Here is a 27,712-nt window from a genome sequence, read left to right on the forward strand (position 1 = left end):
CCATTATTATCTTTCCCAGCAGTGGATGGATACCCACACACACATACCACACTCCACCTACCATCATCAAATTATATCCATATAAAACTGGTGGGAGCAACCTGACTGTAGATGCTCTTATAACAACGAGGGACAGTAGTCCACCTTTTCAAAGTGGTGTCTAATATTTTTGTTTCCTTGTTTAGGATCCAACTTTAGATACCTTTCTTAGGTGCCTAAATATGGGCTTCAGCTTCTAACTTTATGCCCCCATTTTTGAAAATATATATGAAAAATTTCCTGATATGATATGCGTTAGTCAATTGGGTAAAACAAGTTCTATTGTTCCTGACTCTGTCGCTGATTTGCTGGGTTACTTTGATCAGGTCACGAACCTTTTTGTGCCTCAGTTTCCCTTAGCTGCATTACAAGGAGAACACCACCTACTCCCAGGACAGTTGTGAAGATTAGTTAGCTAATGTCTACCTATCAATTTGAATGTGCAAAGCACTATATAAGTGCAAAGTAATATTCTATTAGTGTTTTGTGGCGGGTGATGCCCTTGGCTATCTTAAGGCTGTCAGCCTATAGCCCCCTAACTTGCCAATTACGTAACTATGGTGAATTTGATGGAAGCCCAGTAAGAGCAAAGGACAAAGGCTATACCAAAATTAAGAGAACAGACGCTGCAGGAAAGCTGTGGTACCTACAGGAGGTTTCCCTGCAAAGTTCATAGATTCCAAGGCCAGAAGGGACAGCTGTGATCATTTAGGCTGACCTCTATATAACATAGGTCATAGAACTTCCCCAAAATAATTCCTTTTGAACTAAAGCTTATCTTTTTCAAAGAAAACCAATCCTGATTTAAAAATTTCCAGTGCTGGAGAATCCACCACCATTCTGGGTAATGGTTCCAACAGTTAATGACCCTCACTGTTAAAAAATTACACCTTATTTCCAGTCTGAATTGTCTAGCTTGTAGAATAACAAATAATATTGCAAGAGAATTCCTTGGGACTTCCAGATATCGGACTAGGTGCTAGAGGTTAGAGTCAGCTGGTATGTGCTTACACGCAGTCTCCACACCTCTATAGTGGCCATAATAGTTTCTGCAGAATTTAAGCTTTTATATAAACAAAGCTTCTAAGCTTGTTTGAACAGATAATCTTATGCTCTAATAAATTGGTTAGTCTCTAAGGTGCCACAAGTCCTCCTTTTCTTTTTGCGAATACAGACTAACACGGCTGTTACTCTGAAACCAATCTTCTGAATGTAATCCAGTGCTGCACTGTCTTCCTGAATCTGCAGCCAGCCTGAAACAACCCTAAGAGGTGGGAATTTCTCTGTTCATCTCAGCATGGTGTTAACACTGAAACTTATTGATACACATTAAACTATTAATAGACTTAATTTTCAGAGGTATTGAGCAGGCAAAGCCTTCACTGGGACTAATTCTCTGCTGCCTTTCACCTTACTGTCATTTACAACAGTGGAAATTTGGTGCAAATGTTACCATTTTGCTTTAGGATAATGGTATACCTACTTTTTTTCATGGATTCCAAAGCTAGTAGGGACCCCCTGTGACCATCTAGTCTGACCTCCTGTTTGACACGGGCCACAGAACTTCCCCAAAATAACTCCTAGACCAGATCTCTTAGAAAAACATCCATCCTTAATTTAAAAATTGTCAGTGATGGAGACTCCACCACGACCTTTAGTAAATTGTTCCAACAGGTAATTAAGCTCACTGTTAAACAGGTACCCCTTATTTCCAGTTGGAATTTGTCAAACTTCAACCTGCAGCCATTGGATCAGTCTCTGCTAGACTGAAGAGCCCATTACTAAATGTTTGTTTGCCATAGTTTCCCATATAGGTCCTTATAGACTGTGATCAAATCATCCCTTAACCTTCTCTTTCTTAAACTAAATAGACTGGGTTCCTTGAGTCTATCACTATAAGGCATGCTTTCTAATTCTTTAATCATTCTTTGGCTCTTTGCAAGATACACTGAAGTGAAAAAACAATCACCCATTGACTTTAGCGTTGCCACTTAATCTGTCCCCACATCTGTAACTGGTGAACAGTTGCAGATGCCTCCAGCTAACTAGGTATTCATTCAAGCACTGTTTTCAGTCTCAGGTAGCTGGAGGCATCTGTCAGGTGCTCAGCAGTTAAAAGAATGGGAAGCTGATTTTCACAGGGACCAAGTATCCACAACTCTAAAGTCAATGGGTGTGACATTTATATATATAAAATTCTTCCCCATTCCCCTTGCACATTGGACCAGCAGGAATAAAAGTGCTAGAGACCCACTCAAACTGTTTATGTAAAAAATGACTATTAGCCCATAGCTTTCTCATCCTGAAGGAAACAGAGAATGTTTCCCATAGGCTGTACTGTACGTTAATAATCACTATATAAAACCAATGTTGGGTTAAAGCCATCACATCTCCCATCTCAGGAAAAGAGAATTACAAATGCATTAAGGAACAGATGTGCAACTAAAATCTGGAATTGTCAGGTCCCACATAGGGTTCACCTTGACCAGCTAATAGATGCCAAAATGCAACATATCCTGTCTACTCTAGTGTTTTACAAAAGGTATTTTAAAATGTTTTCACTAACGTGTTTTAAAAATACACATTTTATCCTTCTCTAGGCAGGGCTCAAATAGCCCAATCCTGATAGGTGCTCAATATCTATAATATGCCTTCAATGAGAAACATATGCTCAACTGATCAGGCTCCAAATTAAGGGCACTTTAAGTAATTAGTGTCTCCAAAGAGACAAATGTTTCTGGTTTTGTTTTTGGTTGTATCAGTTCTGTGAAATAAACTGCTAACAACAGGCAAAGGAATTGGAGGTTTGGCAAAATGAAAGTGTCAGACGCAGAGGTCTTGTCTACAACACAAACTGATTGGGAAATGGCCTTTAAATGTTTTTTGTTGTGGTGTGGGTTTAATTTTGTGAAATCATTTTAGAAACCAAGCAATGCCCTGTCCACACAGTGCCAGCAAGAGAGAGACAGCTAAACAGGTTTTTAAAACATGCTGCTGCTTAGCCCCAGAACAATGTGCAGTTATTTTGGTTGACACAGGAAGCAATGAGGGCCTGATTCTCCACTATTCTACTCCTTGTGTTACTTACACTTGCTCAAAGTGAGTTCAAAGACTAAATGCTACCAAATCAGAATTCTCCACTCACTCACACCAGTGACAGTGGGTCACACTCATTTTGCATAGGTGCAAATGATTATACAAGGGCAAGGCTGGGGGGGGAAGAAGGCTGAGTGCTTCTCCCTTGTGGTTGCTGTGGGAACTTTGAGTATCCATGAACAGCTTCCTATCAAGAATTTGTGCCCAAATAAAGGGTGTTTTTCATGCCATTTGATTTTGCATACCTCCCTAAAATTCTTTTTAGGGACCTTATAAACCTGCCCTTAGTTTTTAACAAACCTTTTGCAGTTTACCTGACCTGTGGAGGCACTATTATGGTTGATAATATTGCAGCTGAATGCCCTATAAACCGATAGGCAGTGTATTGACTTGAAATGTGACTGCATACAAATGGCACAAGCACCATCTGCAGGCAGGGGACAAGGCTCTCCTCCTAACATTAGAGTAAGCAAACATAATCTTTGGACAACATGGTATGGAGCCGTGATCAGGGTAAGCCAGAGGCAAACTGAAGTGTGAGGCTCCTGACAGTAAAATTCCAGAGCAGCTACAAGATACATTCAGCCCTGGTTCACTCAACTAACTTCAGGGATGGACACAGTTCTCATTGTGTACTAGACAAATCATTTTTGATCAGTGGTCATGAAAGCCCAGTCTAGACTTGGAAGATGAGGTGTGCTTAGCAAGGGTGTTTGCTAACACCAGTTAATTCTTCTAGTCTAGACAGGCCCTAACAAGACTGCTTTGTTTCTCTTCAGTAAAGCTGACTGTAAGCTATACAGGGCCATTCTACCCTAGAAACAGGACAATGGGAGAGAAGATGGGAGAACATAGGGTATTTTTTTAAAAAAAGTTTTATTTCAGAGGGGGAGACACAACGCAACAGAAAACTAGATATTATAACATGTACAGAAAACTGGGACGTTTTTGCCCAGATTTAACTGAGCTCCTAAAATAGCAGCTACAAATAAATATTATCTAAAATGAGGAAACAATTGCTGGAGACATTGCCAGAGAGAACAGAGGGCACTTTGTCTTCCTCACTTCAGTAAGTGAGGCATTTCCCAGGATTTTGGCTCTGACATCTTATGAGCCAGGTATCTGTCTCAGAGCCTAATTTATCATTTTTGACTTCTTAGTAAGACAATGAGATATATATTTCCCCTCTTGACCCTCTATTTTGCTGTACTCCAAACAATGTTCCTTAGCACCAAATTCCCTCAGTGCCCTAATTCCTCCCACTTCCCAGCCCTCTGAACCCCAAATGATCAACTCCCCCAGCTGCCTCTCTCTCCTTGTTCCCCCCGATCCCCAAATGATTGATTCCTATCAACATCAAACTCATTCCCAATACTCAGAGCCCCCCATCCATCCTAGAACAATCTACCTGCACTAAGAATGTGCCCACTCCCTTTGTAGTTCCTTCTTGATGTCATCACACCATATAATAATTTATGCATGAGTTTCTGTGTGCAGGACAGGGGCTCTCATGGCTGTGCTTTCTACTCCATGTGGAGTTTATGGTGCTGTGCAAGGTGACTCTTGTAACGAAAGCTTTTCCCACACTCAGCACATTTGTAGGGTTTCTCTCCTGTGTGGATTCTCCGGTGCCTAACGAGGTGTGAGCTCTGGATGAAGCTTTTCCCGCATTCAACACATACGTAGGGTTTCTCACCCGTGTGGGTTCTCTGGTGCTGGGTAAGTGTTGAGAAATCACTGAAGCTCTTCCCACACTGAGCACATTCAAAGGGCTTTTCTCCAGTGTGGATTCTTTGGTGGTTAATAAGGTGAGAGTTCCGGCTGAAGCTTTTCCCACATTCGTTACAATGGAAAGGTCTCTCTCCTGTGTGGGTTCTCTTGTGAGTGAAAAGGTGAGAGCTTACACTAAAGTTTTCCCCACATTCACTACATATGTACGGTTTCTCGCCTGTGTGGATTCTCTGGTGTTTAATTAGGTCTGAGCGCCAACTGAAACTTTTGTTACATTCAGTACATTTATGTGGTTTCTCTCCTGTCTGTGTTATTTCATGCTGTGTAAGGTTCGAGCTCTGACTGAAGCCCTCCCCACATTCAGTATATACATAGGGTCTCTCCTCTATAGGAATTCTCTGGTGGATGATGATACCTTGAAGAGCTTCCAAATCTCTTTCTGGATGAACAGAGTTACCCAGTATCTTACCAGGAAGGTCTCCCTGATGTGTTTCTGACATGTACTGGCCCTCATAGGCCCCCTCCTCATCAGGGCTCTGGAAAACATTCTCTTCACACCCCTCTGATATTGTACCATACTGTTCCAGATTCTCAGGACCATCTTCCTGGGGGTTCTTCTCCTCATGCTCATTCAATCCTTGAATAAATAGAAGCCAGACATGAGTGTTTGGTTGAAAAGAAATCTAAGAAAGGAGAATTGCACAAAGTATGAGTCAACTAAATAAAATGTAAGACTGGATGTGAGACGGAAAATCCCAACCCCCATCCCACAAAAAAAAAAAAAAAGAAAGAAAGAAAGAAAGAAAGAAAGAAAGAAAGGAAAAACAACCATTTCCCAATATGGAGATGGCAATTTTGCTTCAAAAACTCAAATGAACATTCAGAGAAAAGTTGGGTTGGGGGGAGAGAGAAACAGAACTCTGGCCAGAAGTCAGTGAGGACTGATGGAAAACCATAAGTGAGGCTTGCCAGAAATAACTGCTGGCTGTAATCCCAAAGCAGAGAAGAAGAAACAGTACGGGAACGGTTTTAAATGAAACAAAAGGTTGAATTTCCAGCAATTTCTGAATTGGCGTAACTTATTCCTCACCTGTGGAGGCCCCAAAGAGGATCTCCCTTTCCTCTGACTCCTGGAGAATTGGAGCACACAGCTCTTCCTCTCGTTCCATCCAGAGATGATGGCAGGCTTAGGGACCCTGCTCATGGCCATTAAAAGAGTCAGTATCACACCTGGTTACATCGCCATCAAGTATTTCCTATTAACAACCCCCAAGGGGGCACAACAAGAACAAAAACAAAAACTCATGAAACTAACTTAAAAATCATTACACGTCCCCCATCAAGCATTCCCGATTATGACTGAACCCTCAGGGCACTGTGACGAAGTAGGGATGTCATATTTAATTTTCAGTCTGTCTTCTGATTTTATATTTCAGAACAGGAAGACCACCCTCTGTGTGTGTGTGTGTGTGTGTGTGTGTAAAATACCCTCCTCTTCCTCCTGACAGACAGGACGGACACTCTCCCCAGCATCCTCCTGTGCTCACCTTAAGAATCCCCTGGGGCGCTCTCCCTAACTACTTGCTGTATACACCTTGATCTGGGTGCTGGCCTCTTCTCCCCTGTCCCGTTCCTCCTAAGGCCCCTGTCCCTCACAGTTCTGCAGCAGAGGGTAGGTGAGGTCAGCACAGAGCACCTCTCGTGCAGGTGGAGGGAGGTAAAGGTCACTCTCCTTTATCCCTATACATCCCCAATGCTTTCACTTTTCCATCCCACCCTCCCTGGCATTACATTAAACTGCAAGGAAGCTGCTGCTTCTGCCCGGCCAGCTGGCACCTCCCTCACTGCTCACAAAGCAAGGAGCAGGGCAGAAGCTCTTCAGGGAGCCAGGGTGCTTCATGGAGGAACCTGCGCTCCAAAGCCACCTGGCTTGGTTCCCAGCAGTGGCCTCTGGTGGCCATAGTCAGAAATACTGAGCTGAAAGACAGCTGCTAGCAAGTTTGCAAGTGGCTGCTAAGACGAAGTAAAGTTATAAAAGTCATAGAAATTTCACATGAACTGGCCACCCTGAGTGTTGGCTGCAAAGCACTTCCCCTCGATATTAAAATCACCCAATCCTTCTACTGGGAGGAGAGCTGCACTAGTAAAGAATATAGCACCGCTAGACTATAAGCTCTCTGAGGCAGAGACTGCCTCTTATTAGTATACAGCGCCTAGAACAACGGGACCCCAACTTCATTTGGGTTCTTTATCAATGGATTCTAAACAGAGACTTCAGTCACAATCCCATTCATTACTCACAATACATTTGCACAAGTTGGCAGGACCTGAACAGTTACTGGGCAGTGGAGTTGCTTTCTCCCTGTCCCCATTAATATTTACTTCTACAAAGTGGAACAGCTCCAGTAAAATAGATGGAGAGAGATCCACCTCAGAATACCTCATAGCCTGGTGGTTAGGGCACTCACCTAGGACATAAGAGGCCTGGGTTTAAGTCCCACAATAGGTGGGAGTGTCAGCGTGTGTGTCTCACTCTCTGGGTATTAGAGAAAGGAATGACCTGGCTTAGGAGCCTAACTGTGGGGGAGGGTTCCTGGCTGAGAATCCTAAGCAGAGGGAGGTGCCTCTCTCCAGCCCATCAGCCATATGACTAAGACCCAAATCAACAGGACTTTGACACCTTTGAGAATCTAGGCATTTCACTCCTGTTCAGTTTGCTGGCATCTGAGAATCCTCTTCTTTGGTGCCTAACTCTCCACTTGCATCGTATAGGGAGCCTGCAGCCTAAGTCGGGGCCGAGAATTCCATGAGGCAGCAGAGCACCTGAGTTAGGCATTGCAACACCTAAGAACCTCTGTGAACCTAGCCCCAAAATCCTAGGATCGGTATAGGGTTGCTAGATGGATATGGTCAAACTGTCAAGGAGGCAGAAAAGATTGGAGTGTTCAATAAATATTTTTTCTGTTTTGTATTTGGAAAGAACCAGGTTGACACACTTACAGCTTACACTGATAATGAAACACTTTCTATTCCAACAATGACCAATGAGGACATTAAACACCATCTCCTAACATTAAATATTTAAAAATCTACAAGACCAGATAATTTGCATTGCAGAGTTTTAAAAACATTGGCCAAGGAGCTTCTTGACTTACTACATTTTGGAATACTGAATATGTACATTGCCAAACAAACCAGATATTGTTTTTTGCAGGGATTACAAGTTTAGATGACAAAGATAACTGTGTTGACATAACATACTTAGATCTCTGGCAGGCGTTTGACTTATTACTGCACAATAGTCTGATTAAAAAGTCAGCATTTTACACAATCAATGTAACATTAAACAGATTAAAACTGGCTGACAAATCTCAAAAAGCACTTGCTAACTCTCTCACACTTGACGCCTTTAAATCAAGACTATCCATTTCTAAAAGACATGCTATAGCTCAGCCACAAGTTACAGGCTTGATGCAGGAATCATTAGATGAAATTGTATGATCTGTGTAATGCAGGGAACCCAGATGAGACAATGGTCCTTTGGGCCCTAAAAATCTATTAATCTATCTAGTAAATATTTATAACAGATCCATCATCAAGGTATCTGGGTACTAATAATAATTTCAGTCAGTGGAGTACTTTTGAAAGGGAGAGGTTAATTATAGCAAATCCGTATAACTAAATAAAACATAGGACTCCATTTTTAATACCAACCACTGTATATAAATATTTGAGAGCCAGTCTAAGGAAGGGGAAATAAATGGAAACCAAAAATAGAGAAGACAAAAATTTACTGTCTCCCTCCTGGCCCCACAGCATAATTGCCATGTAATCTACCAGACTGGGCCAGCCAGGCAGTACAACGGGCACTAAACTGAGGCAGCCAGAAGGTCCCCGTGGTTTGGTCTGGCAAATCATAGAATCATAGAATATCAGGGTTGGAAGGGACCTCAGGAGGTCATCTAGTCCAACCCCCTGCTCAAAGCAGGACCAATCCCCAACTAAATCATCCCAGCCAGGGCTTTGTCAAGCCTGACCTTTAAAATATCTAAGGAAGGAGATTCCACCACCTCCCTAGGTAACGCATTCCAGTGTTTCACCACCCTCCAAGTGAAAAAGTTTTTCCTAATATCCAAGCTAAACCTCCTCCACTGCAACTTGAGACCATTACTCCTTGTTCTGTCATCAGCTACCACTGAGAACAGTCTAGATCCATCCTCTTTGGAACCCCTTTCAGGTAGTTGAAAGGTAGTTGAAAGCACCTATCAAATCCCCCCTCATTCTTCTCTTCCCTCAGCCTCTCCTCATAAGTCATGTGTTCCAGTCCTCTAATAATTTTTGTTGCCCTCTGCTGGACATTTTCCAATTTTTTCACATCCTTCTTGTAGTGTTGGGCCCAAAAATGGACACAGTACTCCAGATGAGGCCTCACCAATGTTGAATAGAGGGGAACGATCACGTCCCTCGATCTGCTGGCAATGTCCCTACGTATACATCCCAAAATGCCACTGGCCTTCTTGGCAACAAGGGCACACTGTTGACTCATATCCAGCTTCTCGTCCACTGTAACCCCTAGGTCCTTTTCTGCAGAACTGCTGCCGAGCCATTCGGTCCCTAGTCTGTAGCGGTGCATGGGGTTCTTCTGTCCTAAGTGCAGGACTCTGCACTTGTCATTGTTGAACCTCATCAGATTTCTTTTGGCCCAATCCTCTAATTTGTCTAGGGCCCTCTGTATCCTATCCTTACCCTCCAGCGTATCTACCTCTCCTCCCAGTTTAGTGTCATCTGCAAACTTGCTGAGGGTGCAATCCACACCATCCTCCAGATCATTTATGAAGATATTGAACAAAACCGGCCCCAGGACCGACCCTTGGGGCACCCCACTTGATACTGGCTGCCAACTAAACATGGAGCCATTGATCACTACCCGTTGAGCCCGACAATCTAGCCAGCTTTCTATCCACCTTATCGTCCATTCATCCAGCCCATACTTCTTTAACTTGCTGGCAAGAATACTGTGGGAGACCGTGTCAAAAGCTTTGCTTAAGTCAAGGAACAACATGTCCACCGCTTTCCCCTCATCCACAGAGCCAGTTATCTCATCATAGAAGGCAATTAGATTAGTCAGGCATGACTTGCCCTTGGTGAATCCATGCTGACTGTTCCTGATCACTTTCCTCTCCTCTAAGTGCTTCAGAATTGATTCCTTGAGGACCTGCTCCATGATTTTTCCAGGGACTGAGGTGAGGCTGACTGGCCTGTAGTTCCCCGGATCCTCCTTCTTCCCTTTTTTAAAGATGGGCACTACATTAGCCTTTTTCCAGTCATCCGGGACTTCCCCAGATCACCATGAGTTTTCAAAGATAATGGACAAGGGCTCTGTAAGCACATCTGCCAACTCCTTGAGCACTTTCGGATGCAGCGCATCCAGCCCATGGACTTGTGCTCGTCCAGCTTTTCTAAACAGTCCCGAACCACTTCTTTCTTCACAGAGGGCTGGTCACCTCCTCCCCATGCTGTGCTGCCCAGTGCAGTAGTCTGGGAGTTGACCTTGTTTGTGAAGACAGAGGCAAAAAAAGCATTGAGTACATTAGCTTTTTCCACATCCTCTCTCACTAGATTGCCTCCATCATTCAGTAAGGGGCCCACACTTTCCTTGACTTTCTTCTTGTTGCTAACATGGGGAGAACAAGTTGTAATCCATTTAAAGAGGAGTGACGGATCTGCTATATATCGCCAGGGGGATAGGGGGGATTTTAAAGGTGAAAATAGGAGGAAAGATTCAGGCTACCAAACCCTAGCACAAGGAAGGAGAGTGTGGTTCTCCTCTCATCAATATGTTCGAAAGGGTGACTGACAGAGACATGGGGAAGAGAAAGAGCTTGGGCCTTAAATTAGAGGGACTAGACTCTCCTCTGCCCTGTCTCTACATCAGTGCAAAGCACGGGGGAGTAAAATGATACCATTCTGATTTGGTAGCATTTTACAGCGACTTTTGCACAAGTGTACATAACTATACAAGGTTTGAGGAAGTAGAGAATCAGACCTAGGTTGTTGTACTTTTCTGGGTCTCAGAGAAGGGTGGTAGGAACTGTTTTCTACAGAGAGTGAATCGGACCTGATTTGGTGCCCCATGTCACGAGTGGGTCTGCCCGCTCCCCTCTGCAGGTTGCAGTTACCAAATTATCAGTGATGGAGGAAAAAAGGGTCTGTGGGGAGTTAGGGTTGATAGTTGAGAGTTGTACGCTGCTTGCACTTACTCTGTATCGCACCTTCCAACAAAGCACTTAACATGCATTACAGGGGACCAGTAAGGGAAAGAAGATTAGCTCTTTTTCCTTCTTTATGATGGATAAAGACAGCCTCAGAGGTTTTTTTAAAAAAACAAAACACACACACCATGCATGAGGGGGTTCTTTTTGTTTTTTAACATTAGAAATTCAGGTTTACTGTGGAAGACTTTATTGATGACTGGAAAACTGGTAGGCATCACAGGAGACTGATATCTGAACATGGGGAAGGGTTTATTATTTTTAAGAGTCAAAATGCTTAAAAGGGGCCCAAAGGACCATTGTCTCATCTCAACATTGTTTTTGTTAACACCAATTTAATTCCAGTAACTAATATGGTCTCTGCAGTCACCCACCATCAGTAAGCACCCACTGTGTGGCCTGGAATGCCCACCAATCTTGCCAGGTCCAAGGAAAAGTCCTGAGAAAGGCACCATGGGAGGCTGGGTCGCTCACTGGCTCTATGTACAAGTCCAGCAGCATAAAAGCAAGCCAGAGAGCACTACTGGTCAGGGCAAGTGACCCTGGGATTTCCCTTTCAGTGCTACTTGAACCCATGAGTTTTCTATCCCAAACACAGATAGTTCATCTCATGCTCAGAATTTGCGAATCCATCCCCTCTTAAAATATTACCCTCAATCTGTGGCCCCTATTGCATTTATTAGAAGTGGGGTCCGTACAAAGCAGCATGCAACACTCGGTCCCAATCCGGGGCCAAGATGCATTGCTCACTAAGAGATGGAGCTTCGATAGGCATCCGGTTGACATGGGAGAGCTCTGCTTTCCATGCCTTTCTCAGTCACTCTCCTGCTGTATGACCCGGTACCAGAGCTGTTCCTAGGGGCTGTGCAGGGCCCAGGACATAGGTGCCAAGTTTCTATCTGCCAGTGGGGTGCTCCCCCTGGCTCTGCCCAGGCCCTGCCCCCACTCCACTCCTTCCCACAAGGCGCCACCCCTGCCCCACCTCTCCCCCCCTCCCCTGCAGCACCTCCAATGCAGTGAAACAGCTGATCGGTGGTAGGCACTGGGAGGGAGGGGAAGCTGCTGATCCATGGGGCCCGCTGGCAGACAAAAGGCATTGGGGGCAGGAGGAGGTTGGTAGGGGGTCTCCTCTGCACACACACCCCGCCCGCTTCCTCACGAAGTGTGGGGCTCCCCAAAGTGCAGGGCCCAGGGTGGTCGCCCTGATTTGTCATACCCTCAGGATGGCTCTGCCTGTCATTTTGGCTTCTTTGCCTATGTCTTGTCTTTTTAGATCAGAAGGACTGGGGTAGTGACTGTCTCTTAGGGACACTTGATGGCGGGAGCTCTAAGTTACTCCAGAGAATTCTTTCCCTGGTATCTGCCTGGCAGGTCTTGCCCACATGCTCGGGGTCTAAGTGATCGCCCTATGTCAGGTGAGGAAGGAATTTTCCTGCGGGTCAGATTGGCAGAGACCCTGGGGGCGGCGGGGGTTCGCCTTTCTCTGCCGCATGGGGCTTGGGTCACTTGCGGGTTTAAACTAATGTAAACGATGAATTCTCTGGAACTTGGAAGTTTTTTAATCGTGGTTTGAGGACTTCAGTAACTCAGCCAGAGCTTGGGGGTCTATCGCAGGGTTGCGGGTGACGAGGTCCCGTGGCCTCCCTGCGCAGGAGTCAGACTCCAGACCCGGGGATGCCAGTCCCTTACGCCCCTCTGGCTTTGCAGTCTGTACGTGTCTTACTACGTGTGTGAACAACGGCACATGCACGGCGGCCCCGGGCCTAACGGGAGGACGGGGAGGCTATAGGACGGGCTGCAAGGGAAACACGGGGCTTGCTTGCCCAGCCACCCGCACCCCCCGGCTGTGCCACACCTCCCCTGACTCCGGCCCGCCGGCGGCCGCTCCCTGCCCCCGGGCCACGCCCCCTCGGCCGGCTGCGCCCAGTCCGCGGCTCGCCCAGCGCCTGCACCGGGCCGGGCCGATTCCTGCCTCCCCCGCGCCCCGGCCGCCCGCGCCGCTCACCCCCCGGGCCGGGCGGCTCCATCGCGGCGCGGCGCGGCGCGGCTGGGCGCAGACGCCGCGGACACGTCACGCTGCCGCCGCCTTCGCTCGGGGGCCGCGGCTGCGGCTGCTTCCTGCAGGCCTGGGGCGGGGGAGGGGGCGCTGCCAGGCGCGCCCCCTGCGGGCAGCCCCCGCGCCTCCGCCCCTTGCGGGCGGGGGCGAGCTCGACCGTGCCCCCCTCCCCCCCTCTCGGCCCCGCGCGTGCGGCCGCCCCGCCCCTACCTGCCGGGCTCGCGCGCCGCGCCGCCTCCCCGCGCGCGCGGCCGGACAGAGGGCTGCGGCCCGCGCCGCCCGACGGTTGCCCTGCGCTCGGCCGGGCAGCGGCGCCCCCTCCCCCCCTCTCCTCAGCCACGTCGGCTGTGGCCGTCAGTCCCCGCGCACCGCAGGGCTGGGGGGCTTCCCGGCTGAGCCGTGCGGGGCTGCCCCGCGCCCGCTTCAGAGCCCCCCCCCCCCCCGCCCGCTCCTCCCCCCCCCCCCCAGCCCCTCACAAACCTGCCCCAGGCAGCGCCCGGAACCGGGGAGGCCTGGCAGGGCTGCTGGCGGCTCGCAGAGTCTCCCCTCAGTGATGTGCTTTGCAACGAACAGGGGCTGCCAACGTTGTGGGGTTTCCTTCAGGCCGGGGTTAGAAACACGAGAGGCCCCAGTGCTCCAGCTGCCTCTCCGCGGAGCTGAGGTTGGAAATCCATAAAAACATCTGGCGCCTATAAGGGTTAAGCCTGTGGGGCAGCGTTGGAAGGATCAGGGCCGTGGAAAGAAAGTTGCCGCTAGTCAAAAAGCCCAAACCCCAAATGTTAGAGAAGCGCAATCCGGCGGTGGTCACAAGCCTTTAAAAAACCAGCGTTAAGAAAATCAGCAAGGGTTAAGAGCAGCCAAGAAAATTAGGCGAGGGACGAAATAATAATAACAGTTGGCAAAGACTAAGAACAACAACCAACAAATAGAGCGAGCTCTGTGTAATTTGCCTCTCTGCAGATGTCCCCTGCGAGAGTTATGCCTTTCGCCCAGGATGGAAAATCAAATAAAGGGGAAAGTAGGCATGGGTACCTTAATGTTTTTAAAACATTGTGCCTTCCCCCTCCTTTTTCTCTGTAAATCTTTTGGAGGGGCCTTGATCCTGCAAACACTGATATGAGTAACTATCTTTACATAGGTATGGAGCTGTATTGAACTTAATAGGCTGGTTCTCCTTACCACTTAGGCTGCAGTGGGGGCTGGCAGGACAAACAGGCAGGGGTGGGGAGTCTGTGCAACACCGGCATGCAGCACAACTTATCTCCACTGTGGTCTGTGAGGGTCCTGCACAGAAGGTCAGTTTGGATGTGTGGTCATAGATCCATGCATATACAGATCCAGTGGCCTCAGTACCCTGAGCAATCAGTATAAAAATAATTCAAGAGTCATTGGAGCAGGGGGACTGGACCCAGAGTCTCCCAGGTGGGTGCTCTAACAACCAGTCTAGAGTCATTCCTATTGTCTGGGCCTTGTACTCTCTCTCTGGCCCAGTGAGTCTTTCAGTATATATAAAGTCTCTGAAAAGTCAGGCCCTAGACATCTTAAAAGTAGGCACCCAAAATTAGTGGACAGTTGACCGTTTTAAGCCCTAATTTCTCTGTGCCTCCATTAATCATCTGTAAAATGGAGTTAGTAATACCATATTATCTCACAGGGGTCTTGTAAAGATAAATTCATTAATATTTGTGAGGTACTGAGATATTACAGTGATGAGTATCATAGAAAATCCCATAAGGAAATTGATAATTCTGTATTCAGTGCAGGGTTTAAATGATATGCAATAAAAAGATATGGGGCAACACTGAATTGTGAAGATAAGATACTTCTAATTAGCTCCCCATTCAGTGAGCATAATCCATCCTGTTCACTGAATGAGGCAAGGGTCCTGGGGAAAAATAGTGTGTGCCAACCCCAAGTGAAGAGGGAGATCATCATACCCGAACCATCAGATTGTACACCTAGGCAGAAAAAAAAATGAGGCAAGACAAAAGTCCCCCTCATAGCAGTACTGACCAAGCCCAAAGGCTTGGAAGCCTAAGGCGTTTGAAAGCCAGGACAGCTGGAAGAGATGCAGCAGGGCAAGAACTGAACTGCAGTGCCAATCACCTAACACTTTCTCCACAGGGGATTAAGAGCCAGCTGCAAGGCATTAGAACAGCCATCGTGAGTCAGACCACTGGTCCAGCTAGCCCCGTATCCTGTCTTCCGACAGTGGCCTACGCCAGATGCTTCAGACAGAATGAACAGAACAGAGCAATTTAGAGTGATCCTGTCCTTGTTGTCCAGCCCCAGCTTCTGCCATTTGGAGGTTTAGGGACACCCAGAGCAGGGGATTGTGTCCCTGACCATCTTTGCTAATAGCCATTGATGGACCTATCCTTCAGGAACTTACCTAATTCTTCTCTGAACCCAGTTATACTTTTGGCCTTCACAACATCCCCCGACAACGAGTTCTACAGGTTGACTGTGTGCTGTGTGATGAAGTACTTCTTTTATCTGTTCTCAACAAGCTGCTTATTAATTTCATCAGGTGCCTTCTAGTTCTTGTGTTATTTGATGGGGTAAATAACACTTCCCTATTCACTTTCTTGATACTATTCATGATTTTACAGACCTCTATCATTCCATCTCAGTCATCTCTTTTCCAGGCTTAACAGTCTCAGTCTTTTTAATCCCTCCCCATATGGAAGCTGTTCCATGTCCCCTAATCATTTTTGTTACTCTGCACCTTTTCTAGTTCCAGTATATCATTTTTGAGATGGGGGCGGGGGCGGGGGGAACCAAAACTGCACACATTATTCAAAGTGTGGTCATACCATGGATTTATATAGCGGCATAGTGATATTTTCTATCCTACTATCTCCTTTTCCTTTTTTGTCTACTGTTTCACATAGAGCAGATGTTTTCAGGGGAACTATCCATGATGACTCCAAGATCTCTTTACTGAGTGTTAAGAGTTCATTTGGACCCCATCATTTTGAGCATATAGGAGTATAGGCGTATATTTTTACAGTCTTTATTATGTAGAACTTGACATTTGATTTTATCAGCCATTTTGTCACTGAATCACCCAGTTTGTAACTCTTCACAGAGTTTGGATTTAACAATCTTGAGTAATTTTGTAGTGCCTGCAATTTTTGCACCTCACTAGTCCCCCATTTTTCCAGATCATTTTTGAATATGTTGAACAGCACAGGTCCCAGTACAGATCCTTGGTAGACTCTTCTATTTACTTCTCTCCATTGTGAAAATTGACAATTTATGCTTACCCTTTATTTCCGATCTTTTAACGAATTCATGAGATGACCTTCCCTTTTATTCCATTGCTGCTTACTTTGCTTAAGAGCCTCTGGTGAGGGACCTTGTCAAAGGCTTTCTGGAAAGTCCAAGTACACTATATCCACTGGATTGCTCTTGTTCACAAATTTGATGACTCCCTCAAAGAGTTCTAATAGATTGCGGAGGCATGATTTCTGTTTATAAAAGCTGTGTTGACTCCTCTCCAGTGTATCCTGTTTATATATCTAATAATTCTGTTAATTCTGTCATTTACTATAGTTTCAACCAATTTGCCTGGTACTACTGAAGTTAGGCCTGTGATTGTCAGGATCATCTCTGGAGTCTTTTAAAAAATCTGCTACTGGTAAAACATAATCCAGTACAACCTACTGCAAGTTGGATGCTTTTTGACTAAATCAGGTGTTACGTTAATCAGCCTCTTTAACAAATGGCTGTAAGGTAGTTAAAGTGGTAGGTTACATACTAAAGTGAGTAGTTCTGCAATTTCATATTTGAGTTCTGAAGGAAACATCTGATCTGGGTATCTTACTGCAGTTAAATTTGTTCAAAAACCTCCTTTATTGACAGCTTGGTCTGGGGCAGTTCCTCAGATTTTTCACATAAAAAAAATAATGGTTTGGTTGTGGGAGTCTCCAGCATATCCTCTGCATTGAAGATTCGTGCAAAGAATTCATTAAGCTTCTCCAAAATAGCCTTGTCTTCCTTGAGTGCACCTTCATTACTTTCATTGTCCAGTGAGACCACTGACTGTTCGTCAGGCCTCCAGCTTTTGATGTTCTTAAAAAAAAAAAGCTATTAGCTTTTGTGTCTTTTGCTTAGTTGCTCTTCAAATTCTTTTTTGGCTTGCCTAATTATACTTTTACACTTGATTTGTCAGGGTTTATGCTCCTTTCTATTTTCCTCGCTACTATTTAACTTCCAAATTTTAAAGGATGCCTTTTTGCCTCTAACCACCTCTTTTACTGAGCTGTTTAGCCATCGTGGCATTTTTTTTATCCTTTAGATTTTTTTTAACTTGGCGTATACATTTAGTTTGAGACTCTATTATGGCAGCAGTGCCAGGTGGAATTTCTCCTTTGTGGATATTATTTTTCATTCCACTGGGTATCTGGCATACACCCCACCAATCAATAGTGGCATTCCTGGTTTAGTGGCTGAGAACCCAACTCGCAGCAGGGCGCACTGGATTATGTGTTACCAGTAGCAGGCCAAACATGCCCAACTTGACAATAAGTGATCGCTAGAGATCTAGAACCATCTGTGATGGCCAGTTTCCAGAGGGCGATAGCAGCACATTTATGGACTGATACCATCTCCCTTTTCTTTTACCTTCTTTGAATCTGGATCTCCCACATCCCAGGTGAGTGAGTGCCCTAATCACTGGTCTACTGGGTGTTCTGTACACACATGCACACTCACCCTCTGCTGTCTTATGTATGAGGCCTGATCGGATAAGTATGTTCTGAGCATACCTACCAGATCAAACCCCACAGGGGAGCCAGGAGGGGGATCATCTCAACTGAGGCTTAGGCATGAATTAGGGCTCAGAATAGCTTGCTAGCTGTGGGGCAGCATCAGGACTTAGGTGACTTTGTGTATGTCTACCAACGGAAATGTAGGCACCTACAGGGTTAAGCAGTACTGAGTAGTGGCTTGGAGGATATCAGGGGGATCCAAATAGAGACTTACAGTCCTAAGGAGGCAGTTACCCGGCTAAGTACCCTTGTGAATCTGGCCTGCAGTGCCTCTGGTCAGCCACAATACAGAATTAAAGCAGTAAAAACTATTTTATTCAGGCCTGCATATAAAGAGCAGCCAGAGGAAACCATCTGCAGTGTCCAAGTGTCAGTTCCACACAATCCAGAAACTGGACTGCATATCACTAGTGCCATTGTATCTATTATTAACTATTTGCATACATACAGATATAAAAAATGTATTAAAGGTATTGTTTAAAATCAAATTAACACAAATTAAGAGGGAAGGTACTGTACATCTGGGGTCGGGCTTGGGTTATGGGGGATTGCAAGTATCAGTTACAAGGTTCATGAGTTTCAGAGTAGCCGCCGTGTTATTCTGTATCCTCAAAAAGAAAAGGAGTACTTGTGGCACCTTAGAGACTAACAAATTTATTTGAGCATAAGCTTTCGTGAGCTACAGCTCCGATGCATCCGATGAAGTGAGCTGTAGCTCCGATGAAGTGAGCTGTAGCTCACGAAAGCTTATGCTCAAATAGATTTGTTAGTCTCTAAGGTGCCACAAGTACTCCTTTTCTTTTTAAGGTTCACGAGGTACATACGTATCACATAACCAGCATAGATCCAGATTGGGGTGTGGGAGTTTTTAAAGCATCAGTGGATAAATGGGCTCGGGTACACCACCCATGGAATGTATTAAGAGTCCAAGTCAGTATTGGTGTAGAGAATAAGTACATGGGTGCGGTGCGTCTCTCAGTTTGTCAGGGAAGGAAGTGGGTTATTTCCCTAGTCAGTGTTCTTGGTTACTCGACGTGGTACTGGCGGTGTCCTGTGATGTTTCCGTGTAGATGTCTCTGGACCACCTGATGGTGTTGGACACCATTAGCTGTCTTATGAGCTGGGCCTAGTGTCAATCGACTCTGCAGGCTCTGAGTCTCACTCTTATCATATCCTTGTTTAATGGGCAACTTGTTGCCTATGAATAATCCTTCACTTAAAAGCAAAGTGAAAGTGAGTGCAAGTTTGCTGCCTCTTCTCTTCACACCTGGGGGATAAGTGGGTGTTAATGAGGCCATTTAGAGCAATTGTCAAATGAGAGTCAATCACCACACCTAATTTCAGCCCTTCAACCACTTGGGCCAGGATGCAGTAGTTTGAAAATTCCTTAAGGGGTACATTTTTCTGGCTAGGCTCTCCCCTGACACAACTCACTTGCACCCCAGTTACATACTCCTTTGACAATGCTTTAAAAGTGCCAGTTCCACGTGTGCCTGTTTTTTAGTGGTACAAAAGCCCAAATTTTTGTTGTAAACTCTTTGAAGCTTTCACACTGTTTCTCAATGGCCCTCATGTGTTTCTCCCCACAAGCACACCCTGCCTCTTGGTGTTTTGTTAGCTGTCTTGACCTGACCTACCCTATGTTAAGGAACATGAGAAATCCACTTTTGAAAAGTTTCATCCCCACAACAGTAGCCTGAGCTTTACAAACCTGCCAAATGTCCCATTTTGCAGAGGTCACCAGAGTTAGCAAGAACCTCAGAAGGCAAGAAACAGCCACTCACGTACCTATCTACCTTTCTCTGTCCAGAGAGCACCTGTCCCTTACTGTGTGAGACATAGGGGAGAAATGAGAAACAAGACCATAGTGGGGGTAAGTCAGGGCAAATGGGGGGCCCAGTGAGATATAAGAGACAAGAAGGCTTAGAGGGACCCTGGAGGACAGAAAAACGTGAGAGAAAAAAGGACCCAGAGGCACGATAGAGGGAGACAAATGGCTGGTGTGGGAGAGGACACAGGGAAATGTGAGAAAACAAAGAGGGACTATGGCAGGGCCAGGACCAGCTTTTGCAATATGCACTGAGATGTAGTGCCCAGGTCTCCTGATTTGTCAGTGTAGCTGGGCTTGCACCTAGAGCGTTTGAAAATAGTATGGCACAAGTATATGCAGTTATGTCCTACACTGTGCTCCTGTGAATTGGCACCTAGGCTGTTTGGGATAAAGGTACTGTGGGCAAGGCTTGTGGGGATAGCGAGAGGCTGATATTTAAAGCAGGTTGAGATTTGACGAAGGATTGGATCCCCAAATGAAAATATCAGCCTATTTGTCCATCCGTTCTGGAAGGGATTTAGAGAAGTGACTATTGGGTGGTGTCCGTGCATAACTTTTGCCTCATTTCAGCATTTTCCCTCAGCAGTTACTAGCCCAGGGGAAAAAATTCAGCAGCAGAATATAGGTCAGATCCTGCAAGGCATCCTTCAATAGCAGTCTTTGCTTGAGGAGGAAGCAGTTGGTGGTCAGGGATTTGGCAGGATTGGTACTTGAGGAACCTTCTTGCATTAATTAGAGCTAGGCCTGCTGGCTCATCAGTCTGAAGGTCTGTTTACTACAGGGTGGCACTTTCATCACTGGATTCCCCTCACCTGCTTTTTAGAGAGTTTTATCTTTAAAGCCTGTTCTACCGTTCTTATTGTTATGTTTCTGTGTTGGGAGTATTTGCAGTTTGATTATGAGTAACACATTTTTGGCTGCACCTGCAGGCAGTCTTGTGAAGTGAAAGGCTGTGAGCAATAGGCAAGCAAAATCAGAAATGCAGAGGAACATCACCTTACAACCTGGGGGGGGGGTGGATATGGGAGAGAGGTGCGAGGGCAAGATGGCAGAGAGGTTTGCAATAAACTGCAAATCTGGAGCTCTCCTACTGACTCCTGTCAATATTTCTCTACCCTTCACAACCCTTATTACAAGGCAAAGTCTCATACTGTAACTGCTGTGGAATAGCTATCATTTATCCATTTCACAGATAAAAGAGTTTACACAAGGTCACTTTAGGCAGAACTGGTAATAGACCCAAGGCCCTCCCTTAGAGAAGGATTTATTAAAGAGGATATTCTATATCCTAGTCAAGAGGAGAGGATAGACATTAATACATTACAGGTAGAAACTGAAGAAAAACCATCAAACAAAAAACTGTTCAATTCAAATACATCACATGAAGGCAGATGACTAAATACTGACAAATTTTAGAATCGTAGAATCATAGAAGATTAGGGTTGGAAGAGACTTCAGGAGATCATCTTGTCTAACCCCCTGCTCAAAGTGGAACCAACCCCAACTAAATCATCCCAGCCAGGGCTTTGTCAAGCCTGACCTTAAAAACCTCTAAGGATGGAGATTCCACCACCTCCCTAGGTAACCCATTCCAGCGCTTCACCACTCTCCTACTGAAATAGTTTTTCTTAATATCCAACCCAGACCTCCCCCACTGCAACTTGAGACCATTGCTTCTTGTTCTGCCATCTGCCACCACTGAGAATGGCCTAGCTCCATCCTCTTTGGAACCCCCCTTTAGGTAGTTGAAGGCGGCTATCAAATCCCTCCCTCACTCTTCTTTTCTTCAGACTAAATAAGCCCAGTTCTCTCAGCCTGTCCTCATAAGTCATGTGCCCCAGCCTTCTAATCATTTTTGTTGCTCTCCACTGGACTCTCCAATTTGTCCACATCCTTTCGGTGAGGTGGGAGGGGGTGCCCAAAACTGGTGTGCCAAAACAGTACTCCAGATATGGCCTCACCAGTGCTAAATAGAGGGGAATAATCACTTCCCTCGATCTCCTCGCAATGCAGCCCAATATGCCATTAGCCTTCTTGACAACAAGGGCACACTGTTGTTGACTTATATCCAGCTTCTCGTCCACTGTAATCCCCAGGTCCTTTTCTGCAGAACTGCCACTTAGCCAGTCGGTCCCCAGCCTGTAGCAGTGCATGGGATTCTTCCATCCTAAGTGCAGGACTCTGCACTTGTCCTTGCTGAACCTTATCAGATTTCTTTTGGCCCAATCCTCCAATTTGTCTAGGTCACTCTGGACCCTATCCCTACCCTTATCCTTCAGCATATCTACCTCTACCCCCAGTTTAGTGTCATCTGCAAACTTGCTGAGGGTGCAATCCATCCCATCATCCAGAGCATTAATGATTATAATTCTTGTATACAAACACTAGAAGCCTAAATACTAAGATGGATGAACTTGAGTGCCTGGTATTAAATAAGGATATTGACATAATAGGCATCACAAAAATTTGGTGGAATGAGGATAATCTATGGCACATGGTAATTCCGGATACAATGAAGGAATGACAGTGCACTGGGGGCGGGTGGGGCGAGAGAAGGGGTGAGGGGGTAGCACTATATTTGAAAGAAAGCATAGAATTAAATATAGTAAAAGTCTTAAATGAAACAAACAGTACCATAGAATCTCTATGAATAGAAATTCCATTCTTGAATAATAAGAATATAGCAGTAGGAATATACAACCAGTCACCTGATCAGAATGGTGACGGTGATTGTAAAATGCTCAGGGAGATTAGAGAGGTTACAAAACCAGAAAACCCAATAATAATGGGGGATTTCAACTATCCCCATATTGACTGAAAACATGTTACCTCAAGAGAGGATGCAGAGATAAAATTTCTAGATATCATTAAGACAGCTTCTTGGAACAGCTAGTCCCGGAACTCACAAGGGGAGAGGCAATTCTTGATGTAGTCCTAAGTGATGCACAGGATGGTTCAAGAGGTGAATATAGCTGAACTGCTTAGTAATAGCAATCATATATTATTAAATGTAACATCCTTATAGGGGGCAAATGCCAAAGAAACCAACCACAGCAGCATTTAACTTCAAAAAGGGGAACTACAGAAAAATGAGGAATCTCATTAAATGAAATTAAAAGGAATAATTACAAGAGTGAAATGCCTGCAAACTGCACAGAAATTTTATAAAAACCACCATACTAGAGGCTCCGACTATATGTATATCTCAAATGAAAAAACAAAAAACAAACCACCACCAACAGTAAGAGGACCCCCCAAAAAAGCCACCCTAGCTAAACAACAGAGTAAAAGAGGTGGTCAGAGATAAAAAGACATCCTTTAAGAATTGGAAGTCAAATCCTACTGAGGAAAATAGAAAGGAACATAAACTCTGGCAAGTCAAGTGTGAAACTATAATTAGGCAGGTCAAACAAGAATTTGAAGAACACCTAACAAATGACTCAAAAATGATGAGCAAATATTTTTTAAGTACATCGAAAGCAGAAAGCCTGCCAAACAATCAGTGGGGCCACTGGGCAATTGAGGTGCTAAAGGAGCACTCAAGGAAGACAAGGCCATTGTGGAGAAGCTAAATTAATTCTTTGCATCCATCTTCATTGCAGAGGATGTGAGGGAGATTCTCACACCTGAGCCATTCTTTTTAGGTGACATATCCAAGAAAGTGTACCAGATTGAGCTGTCAATAGAGGAGGTTTTGGAACAAATAATAATAAGTCATCAGGACCAGATGGTATTCACCCGAGAGTCCCAAAAGAACTACTGACTGTGGTATTTGACCTAGGACTTAAATCAGCCTCCGTACCAGATGACTGGAGGATAGCTAATGTAATGCCAATTTTTTAAAATGCTCAAGAGATGATCCTGGCAATTGCATGCTGAAAAGCTTAACTTTAGCACCAGGCAAAAGTGGTTGAAACTATAATGAAGAACAGAATTATCAGACACATAGATGAACATAATATGTTGGGGGAAGAGTCAACACGGCTTTTATAAAGGGAAATCATGCCTCCTCAGTCTATTAGAATTTTTTGAGGGTGTCAACAAACGTGGACAAAGGTGATTCAGTGGATGCAATGTATTTGGACTCTCAGAAAGCCTTTGACAAAGTTCCTCACCAAAGGCTCTTAAGCAAAGTAGGATGTTATGGGATAAGAGGGAAACTCCTCTTATGGATCAGTGACTGATTAAAATATAGGAAACAACGTATAGGAATAAATGGTCAGTTTTCACAGTGGAGAGAGGTAAATTCCAGGGTCCCCCAAAGATTTGTACTGGGACCAGTGTTGTTCAACATATTCATAAATTATCTGGAAAAAGGGGTGAACAGCAAGGTGGCAAAGTTTGCAGATGATACAAAATCACGAAAGATAGTTAGGTTCAAAGCCAACTGCAAAGAGTTATAAAGGGATCTTACAAGACCGGGTGGCTGGGAAAGAAAATGGTGCAATGAAACAAAACAAAAGTAAATTGATAAATGCAAAGAATAGCAAAGAATAGTGGAAAAATAATCCCACCTATACATACAAAATTATGGTGTCTAAATTAGCTGTTACCACACAAAAGAGTTTTTGAAGTCATTGTGCATAGTTCCCTGAAAACATCTGCTCAATGCGCAGTGGCAGCCAAAAAAGCGAACAGAATGTTAGGAACCATGAGGGAAGGGATAGATAATAAGACAGAAAATACCATAATGCCACTGTATGAATCCATGTTACTCCCGCACCTTGAATGCTGTGTGTGGTTCTGGTTGCCCCATCTCAAAAAAGATATAATAGAACTGGAAAAGGTGCAGAGGAGGGCAATGAAAATGATGAGGGGCATGGAACAGCTTCCATAAGAGGAAAGAGATTAAAAAGACTTGGGACTCTTTAGCTTAGAAGAGAGATGGGGGGGAGGGGGGAATATGATAGAGGTCTATAGAATCATGAATGGTATGGAGAAAGTGAATAGGGAAGTGTTATTTACCCCTTCACATAATCAGGTGTCATCCAATGAAATTAATAAGCAGCAGGTTTAAAACTAAGATAAGGAAGTACTTCTTCACACCACACACAGTCAACCTGTGGAACTCACTGCTAGGGGATGTTGTGAAGGCCAAAAGCATAACTGGGTTAAAAAAAGAATGAGATAAATTCCTGGAGGATAGGTCCATCAATGGCTACTAGCCAAGATGGTCAGAGATGCAACCCCATGCTCTGGATGTCCTAAACCTCTGACTACCAGAAGCTGGGATTGGACAACAGGGGATGGGTCAGTCAATACATTGTCCTGTTCTGTTAATTCGCTCTGATGCATCGGGCTAAAGCCATTGTTGGAAAACAGGATACAGGGCTAGATGGACCATTGTTCGGACCCAGTATAGCCATTTGCATGTTCTTATATAATATAATAAGCAGCTGAGCGTATTCCTTCTGTCCAATAGACTTTTGGAAGGTGTATGTCAAATTAGGTTTCTTTATCTGCTGAAATACATATAGACTCTAGTGTTGCTTCCACATTTTCTTTATCTTAGGTTATAAAGGCTCATACTTTTACATGCGGAGGGCCCCAGTTCACTCCCTGCAGACATCCCCAAAAGGGGTGGTATCACATTTGGCTTCGCTGTCCGTAGCCACTAAACCACAACCAACTTCCTGATCCTGGAAGAGATGCTGAAGCCCAGCACTCCACTGGTGTTCTGCAATGTGTGTGTTGTGTCTCCCTATATGGGCTGCTACATGTAGAGGTTAGTAAGCTGCTTCCTCTCTCCCCAGTTACTCCTATAGCAGAAGTGGAAGAGGTCTATACTGTGGATCTGAAAGGGGGAGGGTCAAACCGAGTTAGAGGTGAAAAAAATATCCATACATCTGTAAGAGTTAGTGTAAGGACCCTGGAGTAATTGTGGGAATGATTTTATATTGTAAAACATTGTATTTGGATGTTGTGTTAATATTTGTTTTTCTGTTGCATATTTAGTGTTTGTATTTGATTAAAAGGTGCTGTGCCTTTAAGAACAGAATGTGGGAAACAGCATGTGTTGGACACTGAGTGGTGTGATATGACCTGTGTGTCCACGGTCTGGAAGACCCTGCCTGCCTAAGATCTGAAAAGGTCAGAACTTGAATTAATAAACTTATTTTCCCAGTAAAGAACCCTCATTCTCTTTAGCACTTGAGATGCCGCTCAGGGTGTTGTTAATGCAGTGTTGCCAGGTCTCATGATTTTATTGTGAGACTTGTGGTATTTGATGTTTTTCTTAAAGTCCCTGCTGCTGGAACCAGAAAATTGGAGGAGAATCTCAGCTTTCCTTCCCCTTCATCCCCGCCCCCATACATTTATAATCCTCCTGGTTGCAAAGAAAACCTTGAAAACATGAAGCTAGAACACCCTAAAGATTTAAAAACCAGGAGACGAAAAAAGAAAGCAACATTTATTATTTAAAACAAAATATCATGATTCTTGGGCCCTGACTCATGGATTTTTTCACATTTGGGGTTGGCAGTACTGCTAATGAAGTACAGAGTCTTTCACCAATAGGTCACAATCTGAATCCTACCCAGCTCAGCAGGGATTACCAGCTGTTCACATCTAATGGATGTTTGGTGGCCCCTATTTGAGATGAGGCTCACTTCTAGGTGCCACATAATCTCTTCAGACTGCCTCTCACCATATGATTGTACTGGGCCTAGCCCAATGGCCCCCTGATCCCACTTGGATCCTCTAGTTAGAACTCCTGCAGCAGGGGCCAGAATTGCCCTTTTCACAATAAATTTGTGGGACGTGGCATCACTGCAATTGTTATACACACACTGGAATGAGCAGGAGGAGTTCAAAAATAAGAAGACAGACCAAAACCCATCATTTGATGTTGGGGCTGATCTCATGCTATTTTGGAGTCTGACTTACGATGTTTGAACTTTTGGGGTTGGCTATACTATGCTTTTTCAACAGACTTTTAGTATGTATCCAACAAGTTCTTGGAATGTATTCGAGACAATTTTTTATTTCAGAAGGTGGAGAAAGCTATTAGGGGAGAGGCTATTCTAGATTTGTTTTTGACAAATAGGGAGGAACTGGTTGAGAATTTGAAAGTGGAATGCAGCTTGGGTGAAAGTGATCATGAAATGATAGAGTTCATGATTCTAAAGAATGGTAGGCTGGAAAACAGCACAATAAAGATAATGGATTTCAAGAAGGCAGACTTTACCAAACTCAGGGAGTTGGTAGGTAAGATCCCATGGGAAGAAAATCTAAGGGGGCAAACAGTTAAAGAGATTTGACAGTTTTTCAAAGAGACATTATTAAGAACACAAGAGCAAACTATCCCACGGTGTAGGAAAGATAGGAAGTATGGCAAGAGACTACCCTGGCTTAACCAAAGGGATCTTCAATAATCTGAAACTCAAAAAAGAGTCCTGCAAAAAAGTGAAAACAAGGTGAAATTACAAAGGATGAACATAAACAAATAATACAAGTACGTAAGGACAAAATTAGAAAGGCCAAGGCACAAAACAAGATTAAACTATCTAGCAGCACAAAGAGTAAAAAGAAAACATTCTGCAACTACATTAGAAGCAAAAGAAAGACCAAGGACAGGTTAGGCCTGTTACTCAATGAGGGGAGGAAAAACAATAACAGAAAATGTGGAAATGGCAAAAGTGCTAAATTACTTTTTTATTTCAGTTTTGACCAAAAAGGTTGGTAGAGATTGGACATCTAACATAGTGAATGCCAGTGAAAATGAGGTAGGATCAGAGGCTAAAATAGAGAAAGAAAAAATTACTCAGACAAGTTAGATGTCTTCATGTCACCAGGGCCCGATGAAATACATCCTAGAATATTCAAGGAGCTGACTGAGGAGATATCTGAGCCATTAGCTATTATCTTTGAAAAGTCATGGAAGACAGGGAAGATTCCAGAGGACTTGAACAGG

At 44.6% G+C, this 27,712-nt stretch overlaps 1 protein-coding gene across 8 annotated transcripts; it reads right to left on the reverse strand.

Moving 5' to 3' along the window:
* Nucleotides 1-3,997: 3,997 nt before the first annotated feature.
* ZNF697 (zinc finger protein 697) lies at nt 3,998-13,877 on the reverse strand. Of its 8 annotated transcripts, none has more exons than XM_073310542.2 (3): nt 13,675-13,861; nt 5,957-6,122; nt 3,998-5,503 (listed from the first exon to the last, which is right to left on the reverse strand). In XM_073310542.2, exons 2-3 carry the CDS (start codon nt 6,033-6,035, stop codon nt 4,659-4,661), a joined length of 924 nt encoding a protein of 307 aa, XP_073166643.1. In that variant the 5' UTR covers nt 6,036-6,122; nt 13,675-13,861; the 3' UTR covers nt 3,998-4,658. The 8 variants fall into 8 exon arrangements, with proteins under 8 accessions (XP_073166643.1, XP_073166653.1, XP_073166633.1 ...); XM_073310552.1 differs by lacking the exon at nt 13,675-13,861 and adding an exon at nt 13,405-13,467; XM_073310532.1 differs by lacking the exon at nt 13,675-13,861 and adding an exon at nt 13,144-13,361.
* Nucleotides 13,878-27,712: the final 13,835 nt, after the last annotated feature.

This window comes from Lepidochelys kempii, chromosome 1, assembly GCF_965140285.1.
Source record: "Lepidochelys kempii isolate rLepKem1 chromosome 1, rLepKem1.hap1, whole genome shotgun sequence".
NCBI lineage: Eukaryota > Metazoa > Chordata > Testudines > Cheloniidae > Lepidochelys > Lepidochelys kempii.